Genomic DNA, 12170 nt, shown 5'->3' with positions numbered 1-12170 from the left:
ATTCCTAGTTAGAGCATTTCTAATGCTGTTAGTGTATGTTTTAATTCATTTATTGTAGCTCAGTCTGTTGCAGTTCTAACAAAAGCTGTGCAAAGCTGAAACCTGTGGCGGCCGCCTTTGCCAATTGCATCTGCCAGTTTCCGTAGGAGATAAGGCAGGCAGGTACACACTCAGGCCTTGTTTGTGATCAGTGACCTCTCTCGCTTTGCTGAAACAAATCAAGGCAGAGGAAGAGTGAAGCCATCGCAAATATTTTTAGAAAGTGCATCTGACAGAGGTAAGGGAGTGTGACTGCTCTGTTTCTAGCCTGTGCAGCAGCAGTTGTCTGCATGGGCTGTCTCATTTGCAGTCATCATCGGGGTTGTTTAATTTACCTCGCTGGTTTGTTTGCTTGTGATCTTTCACAAATACTGAATATTTTAGCCTGAGAACACCATATCTATTCCACCACATTTTCTTCTGGTTTTGGAATGGCCGCTGTGTTCTCTTTAACAGATTAACCAGCGTTTGTTATGTGTAGAGTTGTATCGTAAATAAGTCTGATCCTTTGGACTTTGTTATCACTTTCTATCCAAGGTACTGGGAGTGCTTGACAAGCCCTAGTGAAGTAGATTCTGGAACATGCATGTGAGTTCTCTGAGAGTGGAGGGAACTCATAAACAATTTGTTGTTGTTGTTTTCTGGTGGAAGAATGAAGAGAAATTCAAACCTGTGGTTCTCATCTTCCTCTAGTCATAGCCTGTTACAAAATGCTATGTGAGTTTTTGGCCTTCCACGCTCGCGTTTGACCCATAGCTGGGTACTTGGTTTTGTCAGAGCTGACATGATTGCTGTAGGAGCCTGGGGAAGCTCTTCCTTGGTACCACTGGGTGCGTGGAGGGGCTCTGACTAAAGGAGAAGATTGATGTGGAAATTTTCTGCGGTATTTGCCTCCAGGATGCCCACCCGATTAAGCAAGAAAAGATGAATATTTACCTAAAAATGAGGCTCTTGGATAACTTTATTTGAAGCATGCAAGCTCTTAACAAACAATCCTGAAATCGAAATCACTGGTTACCTAGTAACAGTTCTTCACCATTATAATGCAACAGGTATGTGTGCATTATGTGTCTTCACGCAGTTGAGTTCTGAGAAGAGATGAGACTTTGGCTGATACATACATTCTGCCTCTTTCTGACCCATTTTCTAGTTTTATCCTAGTGAGGACTGTTGCCAAACCACACGTAGAAGAAAAGACACTGCCCTGTCTTTCATAATAAGCCCCAACTAGTTTAAGAAGTAAAACAACAAAAGCAAGCTGTTTAACATTGACGTCATTTTATAAAAGATAAACATATTTGCAATCCAGGAGGATAGTGAGTAGAAAATAATTATACGAAATTATGCTGTCAGGGGTTCCAGTAGATTCAGATATGTTAATATAAATGGAAAATCAACCTCACACACAGTGGCAATTAATCAGCAAGAAGTTCTGCTCATTTCAGCTTGCCATAGGATAGCCTGTGCTTCCCTGATGCTGCTTTGAAGTAGGAAGAGGTGTGCAAAAAGGCTTCAGTGTATTTTTTTTTTCCGTTCAGGCAATGTGCCTCAATCTCGGTGCCCCCTCACGCACAGCCTGCACAGTTATGCCTGTGGATAATGCAGTATATTCCCTATGTTTTTGGCTGTGCTGTATGTTAGTGTTTTCTAGAATTAAAAGGCTCATACTCTAGGCTTGGGTACTTGTGCCTTAATCTTGACTGTGGAAAATAGAACAAGAAATAGTACATGCTCCTCAGATATGTGACAGAGTGATCCTTCATATCCATCTCAGCTTATCTCTGTGAAATAGTAATATTGGCATTTTGAATGCCAGATAAAACAGGACACAGAAGCTCATGCTTTTGGAAGGCTAATAGGGAGCTCTCCCCCAAAGAGGTCCCTTTCTGTGGCACCACAGTTACATGGCTGCACGCTGTGATCTCGCAGGCTTAAGACATTGAGACATCAACTTCATTGAGAGACCTTTGGGAGAAACACTGCTGAAGAAACGACTTTGGGGAAGACGGTGGGATCCTGTGGAGATGAATATTTAAACCGATACCAATCCACCCCTGCTCAGGTTATTGGACGTATTTTGTGGAGTATGTGAGCTTAGAATAAAGGAGCCGGGTTGTCCACCTAGCGTTTTGATATGTGGTTCATTTGGTGAGTAGCTTACACAGGTACTTAAGCATGAACTTAACTTGATTTCAGTGGTTAGCAAGGTGAGGTATAATTGTAGCTGTTGTGAAGACTGGAGATAAATATCTGAAATCACAAGTTACGGTTTTGAATATAAAAGTTACTCTTCAGGGAAAATGCAAATGTTTGCATGGAAGTAACTCTCACAGGGAAATAAACGTTTGTTTCTTAGACAGTTACTATATAGTGCAGTTGTTCTCCGTCTCCCTCTGATTAAGGGTATAGCACAAGGGCGGCATTGCTCAACAATTGATGGTGAGTGCTGACTTTTAATGATGACCATTGTATCACCAGAGCGTTATCGTGTTAGATTAAATTTATGGTTACTCTTGCATCAAGGGTCTTGCGTCTTTCTTCTTTTGCATAACATACCTCGGTATTCTTGCCTTATTTGAAGGAAGAAGCTTATATTACCTGCTATTTCTCATTTGCAAAAACATTACCTTTTACCCACTGCTGTGAAGCACAAACTATGAGTAAATTGCTCTATTGAGAAAATAAGTATGTAATAAATTTTCATGAGCAGTTTCAATCTTGCATTTGTCAAAGCTTGAAATAATTTTTATGGGGAAATGACTTGGGATAAAAAGAAGTGCTGAAAAATTTGTGAATAAGACAAGACATTCAGCAAAAAGCACTACTGTGATCTCAAAATTGAGGCTTCCTTGAAGCTATTTTTAGTGTCGTTAATGTTGAATGTCAGAATAAGTAAATAAACAACATTGCTAAAATCCTCTGCAGTTGCAAAAATGGCATGTCTGTTAATTCAAGGCAGCACAGTGGTTCTAAATAGTGAGAAGAAAACAAGAGGGAGATAACTTTGAAGTCTTAAGTCACCCAAGCTTAGCCTCCCTTCTCCTCCCCCCAAAAGCTACATTAACTTTTGATATAGTTAGTAATTTGACGCCACTGAATTTTCAATGCCTTTTTGCTTGATTGCATTAAAATTAGAAGCAGCAATCTCATTGCCTTAAAAAAGTATTCTCACTAAAAAAGAATTAATTTCTTTTGAAGTCCAGAACATCTGTGGTGGAATAGGATGCGAGCCATTTCTTTATCTAACTTTTGAGATCAGAACAAATCGAGCCTATGGCAAGGCATTAGGAAAACATGACCTTGTCTGAGCAGCGTGACCCCACCGGTGTCTAGGCGCTTCATCTCTGGTGCAGAATTGCGCTTCTTGTCTGGTGCACTTGAGTCAAAGTGCTTTTTTATGATTGTTAAAAAAACAAACAAACAAACAAAAAAACCCAACCAAACCAAAACCCACCAAAAAAACTTTTTATTGAATCCACTCAATGTCCCATGTAACTTTAGAAGAGATATGGAGTGGGAAAGCAGCAGTAGCTTTACAATGGAGGTTCCAGTGCCAGCAAGCCAGGATGGAAGAACTGCTGATAATCAAGTACAAATAAAACAAGGGGGAAGGGCCCTGAGCCACCCGTTGACTTGGGGTGAGAGCTCAGGCCAGCGAGGTGGCTGGGACAGGGGTATCCCATATGCATGTAAGCAAATTGGGAACTCTCCATTTAAACGGGTGGTTTTCAGCCTCGCTCTGGAGCAGTCTCAGCAGCTCCCTTATTCTTTCTGAAGGGCAAGATGAGACATCAAAAAAAAAAAAAAAAAAGGAAAACCATCATTGCATATTTGAGAATACAGTGAGTGAACAGTTGCTTGTTGCAAAAGGGGGAGGCAAAAAAAGGTAACTGTGGTTCTGTAGTGGAAATTTATCATTTAACAGTCAGACTTCACCCAAGCTTTCCTATTTCCTTCTTTAGAGACAGAAAGGATGCGTTGCGTAAATGCTGTAAAATACACGTGCCTGAAAATCCTAAGATGTGCTATACTAACCGTTGGGGGATACTGGCATTCCCTCCAGTCTGACAGACTTTTTTGGTAGCTCAGTGAAAGCCACAAACACAACAGTATTAATTCTTTGGCCGTAAAATAAAAAAGTTTTTTCAGTTTAGCAAGAAGGCAGTGATCAAATATGTAAGTGTCATTTAGGACTGTGAGAAATTGCTTTCCCAAATATTGCATAAAAGAGAATTCATTTCTGCTTAATCCCTTTGCTATGGAGGAGTTATGTATACGTCTGAGAAGAGAGACACTGCTGTATTTTGCACTTACCTACTTGGCCAGCTAATCAGTGATAGCTGAATAAATAACTGATTTATTAGGTTTTTTAAAGTTATTTCCTCCCTTCAGTGCCTTCTGGCCATAAAGCATGTGTAAACCTGGACAAAACTTTGAGGGTATTAAAAACAAAATACCTAATTTACTCTTAAACCTGCTTGCCTAGTGGATAAATTGTTTGCTGGGCAATGTAGAAATTTAAACTGTATAAGAGATGCACATCAGAATGATATGGCCCCTCCGTACTCTGGATGGCTGACTTGGTTTGCCAGGTCACTGTGCCAGGTATTCAGCTTTTGTTTTGTTGTGGTTTAGCCCCGGGTGGCAACCTTGGATGGAAAGGAGAAAATATAACAAAAGGCTTAAGAGGTAAGAACAGGGAAGGATCACCAACCATGGCCATGGGTAAAACAGACTCACTTGGGGACAAATAAATTTAATCTGTTACCAATCTCATTCACAGAGGATAGCAATAAACAAAGCCAGATCTTAAAAACACCTGCCCTCACCCCTCCCTTCTTCCCGGTTCTACCTCCTCCCTGCAGTGGCGCAGGGGAACGGGGAATGGGGGTTGCTGTCAGTCCGTCACATGTTGTTGCTGTCGCACCTTCCTTAAAGGGGGAGGACTCTTCACACTCTTCCCCTGCTCCTTCCCACGGGAGACAGTTGTCCATGAACTTCTCTCATGTGAGTCCTTCCCGTGGAATCCAGTCCTTACCCATCAGACTGCTCTAGTGCAGACTTTTCCCATGGAGTCACAGCTTCTTAGAACACAGTCACCCACTCTGGCATGGGGTCTCCCACGGGCTGCGGGTGGGTCTCTGCTCCACTGTTAATCAGGGAGGCCACCTGCCATCTCACCACAGGCTGCAGGGGAATCTCAGCTCCGACACACCTCCTCCCGCTCCATCTTTGCTGACCTTGGTGTCTGCTTGGCCGTGTCTCTCAGATCTCAGTCCTCTCTCTGTAGCAGCCGTGCTGGGCTGACTGGCCCAATGAACTTTGGCAGTCTCAGCAGAATGAGCTCTGCCCAGTGGACACTCTAGGAGCGGGGTGCTTCGGAGCACTCCAAGCCACACTGTCACAACCACCAGCAGTTGAGTGGCGGTGGCCCAGCACAGGCAGTTGGGACCAGCCCCCTGCCTCCTCACACTCCTCTCTCTCAGCTACATGGTGCAGGTTCCTGTGTCCCGTTTTAATATGTCATTCACAGAGGCACTGACTGGCTTGGCCCTGGCCAGAGACAGGTCCTGCTTGGCCAGAGGAGGGTCCGACTTGGAGCCGGGGAAGTTTCTGGCAGCTACTGACAGGGGCTATCCCTGTAGCCCCTTTCCTGCTACCAACCCTGCCCCCCATCCCCCCATAAACCCAGCACACCTTCCTTTCTGGGAGGTCGTATGTCCCTTGAAGCAAAGAGGAATTATGCAGCTCAAGTACAGTACAGTTGAATGTGAAAGCTATCCTAATGACTTCAGCGTTTTCTTTTGAAGGATACATGGTAGAAAAGGCTTCCTAGCAATAGTAATAAGCCCTGCAGTGCAAGGGGTTTTAAAAACAAGCAAGCCGTTGTTTTTTAATCAGCACAGTGTGAGTGATAGTGACAGAGTCCTGCATGGAAGGTTTTAAACCAATTCCTAGCCTGGTTGTTGTGTAGTATCAGCTGATGATGATTTATGATTCATATCGTGTACATTTTGCTTGCTTGCCTGTCTCTGTCATATCCGAAACCGTGTGATTAGGTATGCACAGGTTTAAAACCTCTCACGCACAATTTTCATTTCTTTCATTAAACTAATCTATGCTTGTATGTGTAATACGAGCACATCAGTTTTATTACCTTACAACATGAATAATTCATTATTTCATAAAGTATTTTAATCAAAACAGAATCCTTGTGTGCTCAGTGATTACAGTAGGGCTTGGTGGTCTTGCACTTGATTTGAGGGATTGTGAATTATGTGGAATAGCTGGTTTAAATCTGTTTGTAATTTACACAGCTCATGTCTTCCAGCTTGCACAGATGATTTGACTAAAGTGGGTGAAGTTAGGGAAGGATGTTTGGGATACCTTGTTTCTACTGATTAGGGGGGAAATGGATAATGTGCTTCACTCAAATGCAGGAGATCTTTTTAAAGTTAAAAGATTTTTATGGTTTTCTCAAAAGTCTAGGTTTCATACTAGTTAGCTTGGAGCTCTTCATCCCAGATGCAGCTACAGGTAAGTGCTGCACAGGTGAAATTATGAAGCACTATTGGATAAGAGAGGTTATGCACAGCTACAATTATTATCAACCAATTATTATCAATTATTATTTAATGTTCTTAAAAGATTTGTTTCTCCTCAGTTACTTCATATGAGTGGATAATATTTTTTTGTACAGATAAAAAACTTACTTGAACTTGTGGAGCAGCAGTTGTACTTGCTGTGGAAGAAAAAGAAGAAATGCAAGAGGTTTCAGAGTCCCTGCTGAATATTGCTTTTCCATCTGATCTGTCAAAGCAACTAGTGGGAGTATGGCTATAAGCAAGTTATTTGGGCTTTTTCAGTATCGTTGTGCTTCTGTGACTTGGAAGTTAATTACAAACAGGGATAAGGAAGGATTTTTCTGATGGAAAAGAAAGCTTCTTTGGTGTGGCTTTGACAACTGCCACTTGTATGCAAAGCAGCATTTGGTGTTGTCATTTGAAGTTGCATTGATGCACAGAAATCTTGATGGCGCTGTGAACTTTCCTCTACGCAAGAAAACATTTTTCATGTGTCGTTGGTGCCAGTGGGACGTGTTTGCATTGAGATTACAAGTACGGTCGTTAACGTAATGAAATGGACATAGCAAAAAACTTTACCAGCAGCTTTGTGAGTTTAAAGTAGCTTCTTTACAATTAAAAATAAAATTCTGTAAATGCTAAATGAAGAGGTACCTTATATATGCAAGCTGAGAGACCACGCATGCCATCAGGGGAGGGAGCCTGTGCCTGGCAGAGGTTCTTACCCATGCCTTTTTTGTAGGTTGTCTTCTGGGAAGGGCAATGGTGGGCACTTCCATGTTTCCCTCCACTTTTTCTAGGCTGTCTCAAAGCCGTAGCAGTTTCTCGCAAAGGCCGTTCAGGTGATGCTTGCTGCAGTTCACGCACAGGCAGCTGTGTTACCTGCCTGGCTGCAGGCAGGCGCTGTCAGCCCGCTCCGCGCTGCTCCATGTGCTGGCTGGATCCTGGAGGAGGGCAGCAGCAGTGTTTGGTGCTCCCACAGCAACAGCCAACTGCGGCTTCTTCGAGCGGCTGCAGGCGGGCTCATGGGAGTGGCAGCAAAGTTTCCAGAAGCAGCCATGCTCCCAGTTTTCCTGGGGAGCTGCCAAAAACCGCTCGGTCACCATCGCATTACAGAGGTGATGCGAGTTTTGGCAGACCACGCCAGTTTCAGAAGCAGCTTCTCTTCCTTCCGGTCCATGGTATTTTGTGAGACCTTTAATCAGTATTTCGAGCTTCCCACTCTTCGTGCTGGAAGGTCTTTTCTTGTGGATGTCTGTAGTTGTCTCTTTATGAATCTCTGTGTGCTGTAGTAGAGGGGTCGAAATGATGCAGAAATAAACCCCTGTGATATTTTTCTGGCGCATTGGCTTGCTCATCTGTCTGTCTATCTGCTTTCCTGGCCTTTCTGACTCCCTTGTGTCTTTTACCTCCTCCCTCATGCTCCTGCCCCCCAGATGAATTTGGCATTCGTTTGTGGATCCGTTATAACATTGGCAGGGTTCGAAATGAGCCACGGCAAAATCTGCCTCTGGTTACGTTCAGGGTGAGAGCGGGGTGCTTACCTGGCTGCCCGCCAGTTTCGGCTCATCTTGCTGAGGAAGCTTCCAGCTGGCGCCTGTGGAAGCTGCAAAAGGTACCTGTGAGCATTTGATCTCCTAGCTGCAAAACCCACAGAGATGTTCCTTTCCCCTTTGTTCTGTGCTTAGAGAGGCTTTTATGAGCTGATAAATAAAATCCTTCAAAATTCAATAGATTAATGGACTCAGGCTGGATTTTCAAAAATTGTTCAGGCTTGATCTACTTCAGATCCCTGTTGAAAGTTGGTGGGGGTGTCAGGGTGATCAAAGCCCCCAAATGGCTCCAGTTTGAAGCTGAACTTATCTTACCCAGAGTGTTCTCCCCTATTTTCTCATCCCCTGAACAAGCTCAGAAGTGATGGATGCCTTCAGAGTGAGGCAGTGCCCCGGGAGCTGTGGCTGAGTACCTGTGGCAAATTGCTGAGTGCCGGCACAGTCGCAGGCTGCTGGAACAGCAGGAAAGCCGCAGGAAAGGGCTGGGTTTCCAGCACCTGTGGGATGTTATCCTTTCTGCTTTTGTTTAAAGTTATTTATGCGGCTTCCCATCTTTTCTGCCGAACTTGCTGTGCTCTTCAGCAGACCCAATTAAAAGTCCTTTGGGGACCAATCGGCCTCAGTGGCCTTGCCTGCATGCTTGGAGGAAGATAAGTGTCCTGCTCTGGAGAATTACAAGGCTTAAATGACCTGCAAGGCTGACCATTTATCTAGCTGGAATGACGAGGTGAAATTCATTTGAACCCCTTCTTATAGCGGCACGGTCTTAAATTGACTTAAACCATCAGTCCACCACACCTGTAAGCTTCAGTGCCCCAGCAGCACAGGGGCTTGTGCCAGCACAGGCATGACGAGCCAGATCAGGGAACTGGTTGGCCACACACCAGGTAGTTATGTTTGGGCCAGGTCAGTTGACCACTGAAACACCATTTTGTCCAGGGAGCCGCATGCCAGCCAATGGCAGCCCCTGATCTCAAGCCTGGGAGATTTCAGCATAGTCTAATCAACTTTCCACAGGAGTGATAAAACTGAGGAATTTGTAGCCTCGTGCATACACCCATGACTGTTTTTTTGGTCTCTTAAGATGTCATTTGGATTTTTCTTCAGCTTTTGCTCTAATAGGCAGGTTGTTTAATTCTGGAACAGCAGACAGCAAAAGGCTCTGGTGGTTTTGCAGGCAAAATACTTTATTGTTGCTATGGGAATAGTACTTGCACTGCTGCAGAGCCGGAGTGACTCCTGGCTGTCTAGCAGGAGATCTGTTACACCGCATTTGTGGACACTGAGAAACGAGGGGGATTGGAAGTAGATGATCTTTAGGGGCCCTTCCAACCCTAACCATTCTATGGTTCTATAATTTAAGGAATGTAACTTAGAGCACTCTTCCATGAGTATAACCAGAGGACAAAATAGACATAAGTGTTAGCTCCATAACAGGTGTACTGTTTCACTTTTGTTGTCTCTACTTTTTAAGAGTGAGTGTCCTGCTGTAAATGAGCTACAAATACAAGACAGAGCTGCATACTAACTTTAAAAAATATGTTTTGTTTTTAGCTCTCAAGAAGATGAACGGCCTTTGTCACCCTTCTATGTGAGGTATTTACTCAATTGTTTTTATTTTTCTATATATGGGATTGATTTGTTATTGGAATTAAATGTGGGGAGTGCTGCCAGAAATGTTGAACAGACTGTAATCAAACCGAAGATTAATGTTAAGTTAGTAATTATTGTTCAGCTAGTGGGATGAATGAGTCTTTGGAGATACAAACTCTGTTGAAATTTTTTTGTATTTGGAGAGGAGGCTTGGGGTTTAATGCCAGTCTTGTAAATTCTTAATTAGAAGATGGACATTCATTTCCTCTTTTCTTCAGTTCGTTATGTAGCTTAGATGCCTGTCATCAGTAGCTTGTAATCTGTGGGCACAGGAGAGATTTTTGCCACAAGCTTTGAGGAACTGGCAGCGTGTGCTGCTCAGAAAGAAACGAGGAACCAGATGGTGAGTCAGCAGCCTGTACAGCAGCCACTCCTCTGCTGCAGCCCAGAAAAGCAGGAGAGTGCCTGGGTCCGCGGAGTGCCTGCCCGGAGGGAATGGCGATCGTGCCACATGTGAACAAATTGCGTTTCTTCTTTTGCCAACTGGAGGGCAAAGTCACTGCTTGTAAAAGTGGCCTAATTCTGTTGACATCAGGGAAAGTTTGCTCTGCTTGCTTCGGTAGCAGGCTTGATTCCAGTGCTATCGTTAGGCTTAGTGGAAGAGCAGGAGCCAGGGCAATTAACAGTGAAGGGCTGCAGAGGAGGAAGGGCCAGATATTATTATAATTGGGTTCTTTGATCTCTGCAGAGTTTAAACAAATAAAAGAAATCCCTGTGGTGCTTTTTGTGGGAGCAGTGATATTTGGAATTCTTACGGTGATCTCTTCAATTTGCTAATTCTCTTGCATATATTCCTATGTATCTTTGTAGCTTGGGTTTTTTCTTACAGAATTTTTCTGACATAAACTACAAAAAGTGTGCATTTCATGCATACTCTTATGTATTAAGGAGGTTCTGTCTTTTCCTTCGGGAGATTATTTTGTAGCTGCATACATTCCTCTGTCACAAGTTTTCCCAAGTTTAAATCCTCATCCTGTCTTTCCATTGAAAATAGTCCCCCTCTTTCTTTCTGGCTAGATATGACCTTCAAATGTAGGCTTTCATTATGTTTCCGTTCGTCTTACTGCTTAAAACTGTCCTTCCTGGATCATGGAAAAATGATCCAGGAAGGAGATTCTTTTCAGCTGACCTTGTCAGGATTGCTGAGAAGATGGGGAGCAAGGAGGTGGACTTGAGGAAGCTGGTATCAAAGCAGGACATTTCTGAGAGGGAGGAAGCAGGTTTGGAAATTTTGAAGAGAGATGTGGGCATGTTAGGATGTGGAACAAAGAATGAGAGTGTCCATTGGAATGAAGGAATGGCTTTCCCTGGGAATATGTCTTGCAAATAGGAAGGGAACAGTCAGGAATAAACACATAGTTGGAAGGTGAAGAAATGGCTGGTAGGAGCAGAGAGGGAGCAGCTCACCTTGCAACACAAGGCTTCATGCCAAGCTTGCATCTTTTGTAACAGTGCTGAGACACAATTAGTTGTAAATAAAGCTAACAGCTTGTAGGTCTTGCTGCTATTTATTGTGCATCAAAAATGTGTACTCCTGAGGTCAGTTGCCAAGTGCAATTAATTTGGCAGGAATGCTGGTGCTGGCCGGGCAATTCATGGTGCTTCAACAACTGAGAACTTGAGTGGGTGGCATAGTGGCACAGTTTTTTCTGTGCAACTTTGAATGTTCTAATTGCTGCCCCAGAGCTGTGCATGACGTATGTAGGAATTGCATTTCATACTGTGGAACAGGAAGGACAGACTGTCGGCTTTAGCTGTCTGATGGTCAAATCTGTGTGTATTGCTACCAGCCACACTTACATAGTTTGAAATACTGTTCAAGTAATTCTTCAAGTGAATCATGAATGTGTATGTACAGAGCGGTAGCTGCTGCATTAACACAGTAGTTCCATATAGATAATTATGCAGCAAGTTAATTAAATGGGAACAAGAGCTCTTCAGCTTCCAAACACTGCATAATACTTGGCTTTGCTAGACTGAAGGAGCATTGTGTCCCTCTGTAAACCAGTTTTGGTAGGATCAAACCACAGACTTGATTCTTCAGTGCTGTACCATGTCAGCTAGCAAATGGAGATGTTTCCCTGAATGTTATTTTTAGCAATAAGGCAGATGCTTGGGGTCTTAACTTAAAGTCAGAACTGTCAGAATGCCACCGATATGCTGTTTCTTAAAATGGCACTGATTTAGCGTTGTGGATTTGTTTGGGTTTTTTTTCTTTAGACATTGGAGAAGTCATGCTCAAGGATAGAATTAATCACCACTGCTGCTCTGTAGGGGAATAAGCAGTTGTTAACAGTATGAGACTAAGAGGTAAATGAGGCAAAACATGACATAGGTTTGT

General features: G+C 43.3%; 1 protein-coding gene across 1 annotated transcript in view; it reads left to right on the top strand.

The window, feature by feature from the left end:
* FAM13A (family with sequence similarity 13 member A) overlaps positions 1 to 12170 on the top strand; it is a 131269-nt gene that overhangs the window by 74309 nt on the left and 44790 nt on the right. Inside the window, exon 7 of the mRNA XM_086611526.1 lies at positions 9731 to 9772. Within this exon, the coding sequence (XP_086467652.1) occupies positions 9731 to 9772 (42 nt within the window). The remainder of the gene's footprint in view (positions 1 to 9730; positions 9773 to 12170) is intronic.

Source organism: Tauraco erythrolophus, chromosome 5 (assembly GCF_009769465.1).
Source record: "Tauraco erythrolophus isolate bTauEry1 chromosome 5, bTauEry1.pri, whole genome shotgun sequence".
Lineage (NCBI taxonomy): Eukaryota > Metazoa > Chordata > Aves > Musophagiformes > Musophagidae > Tauraco > Tauraco erythrolophus.
The sequence above is the reverse complement of the archived record's forward strand: the minus strand, read 5'-3'. Positions and strand labels throughout refer to the sequence as shown.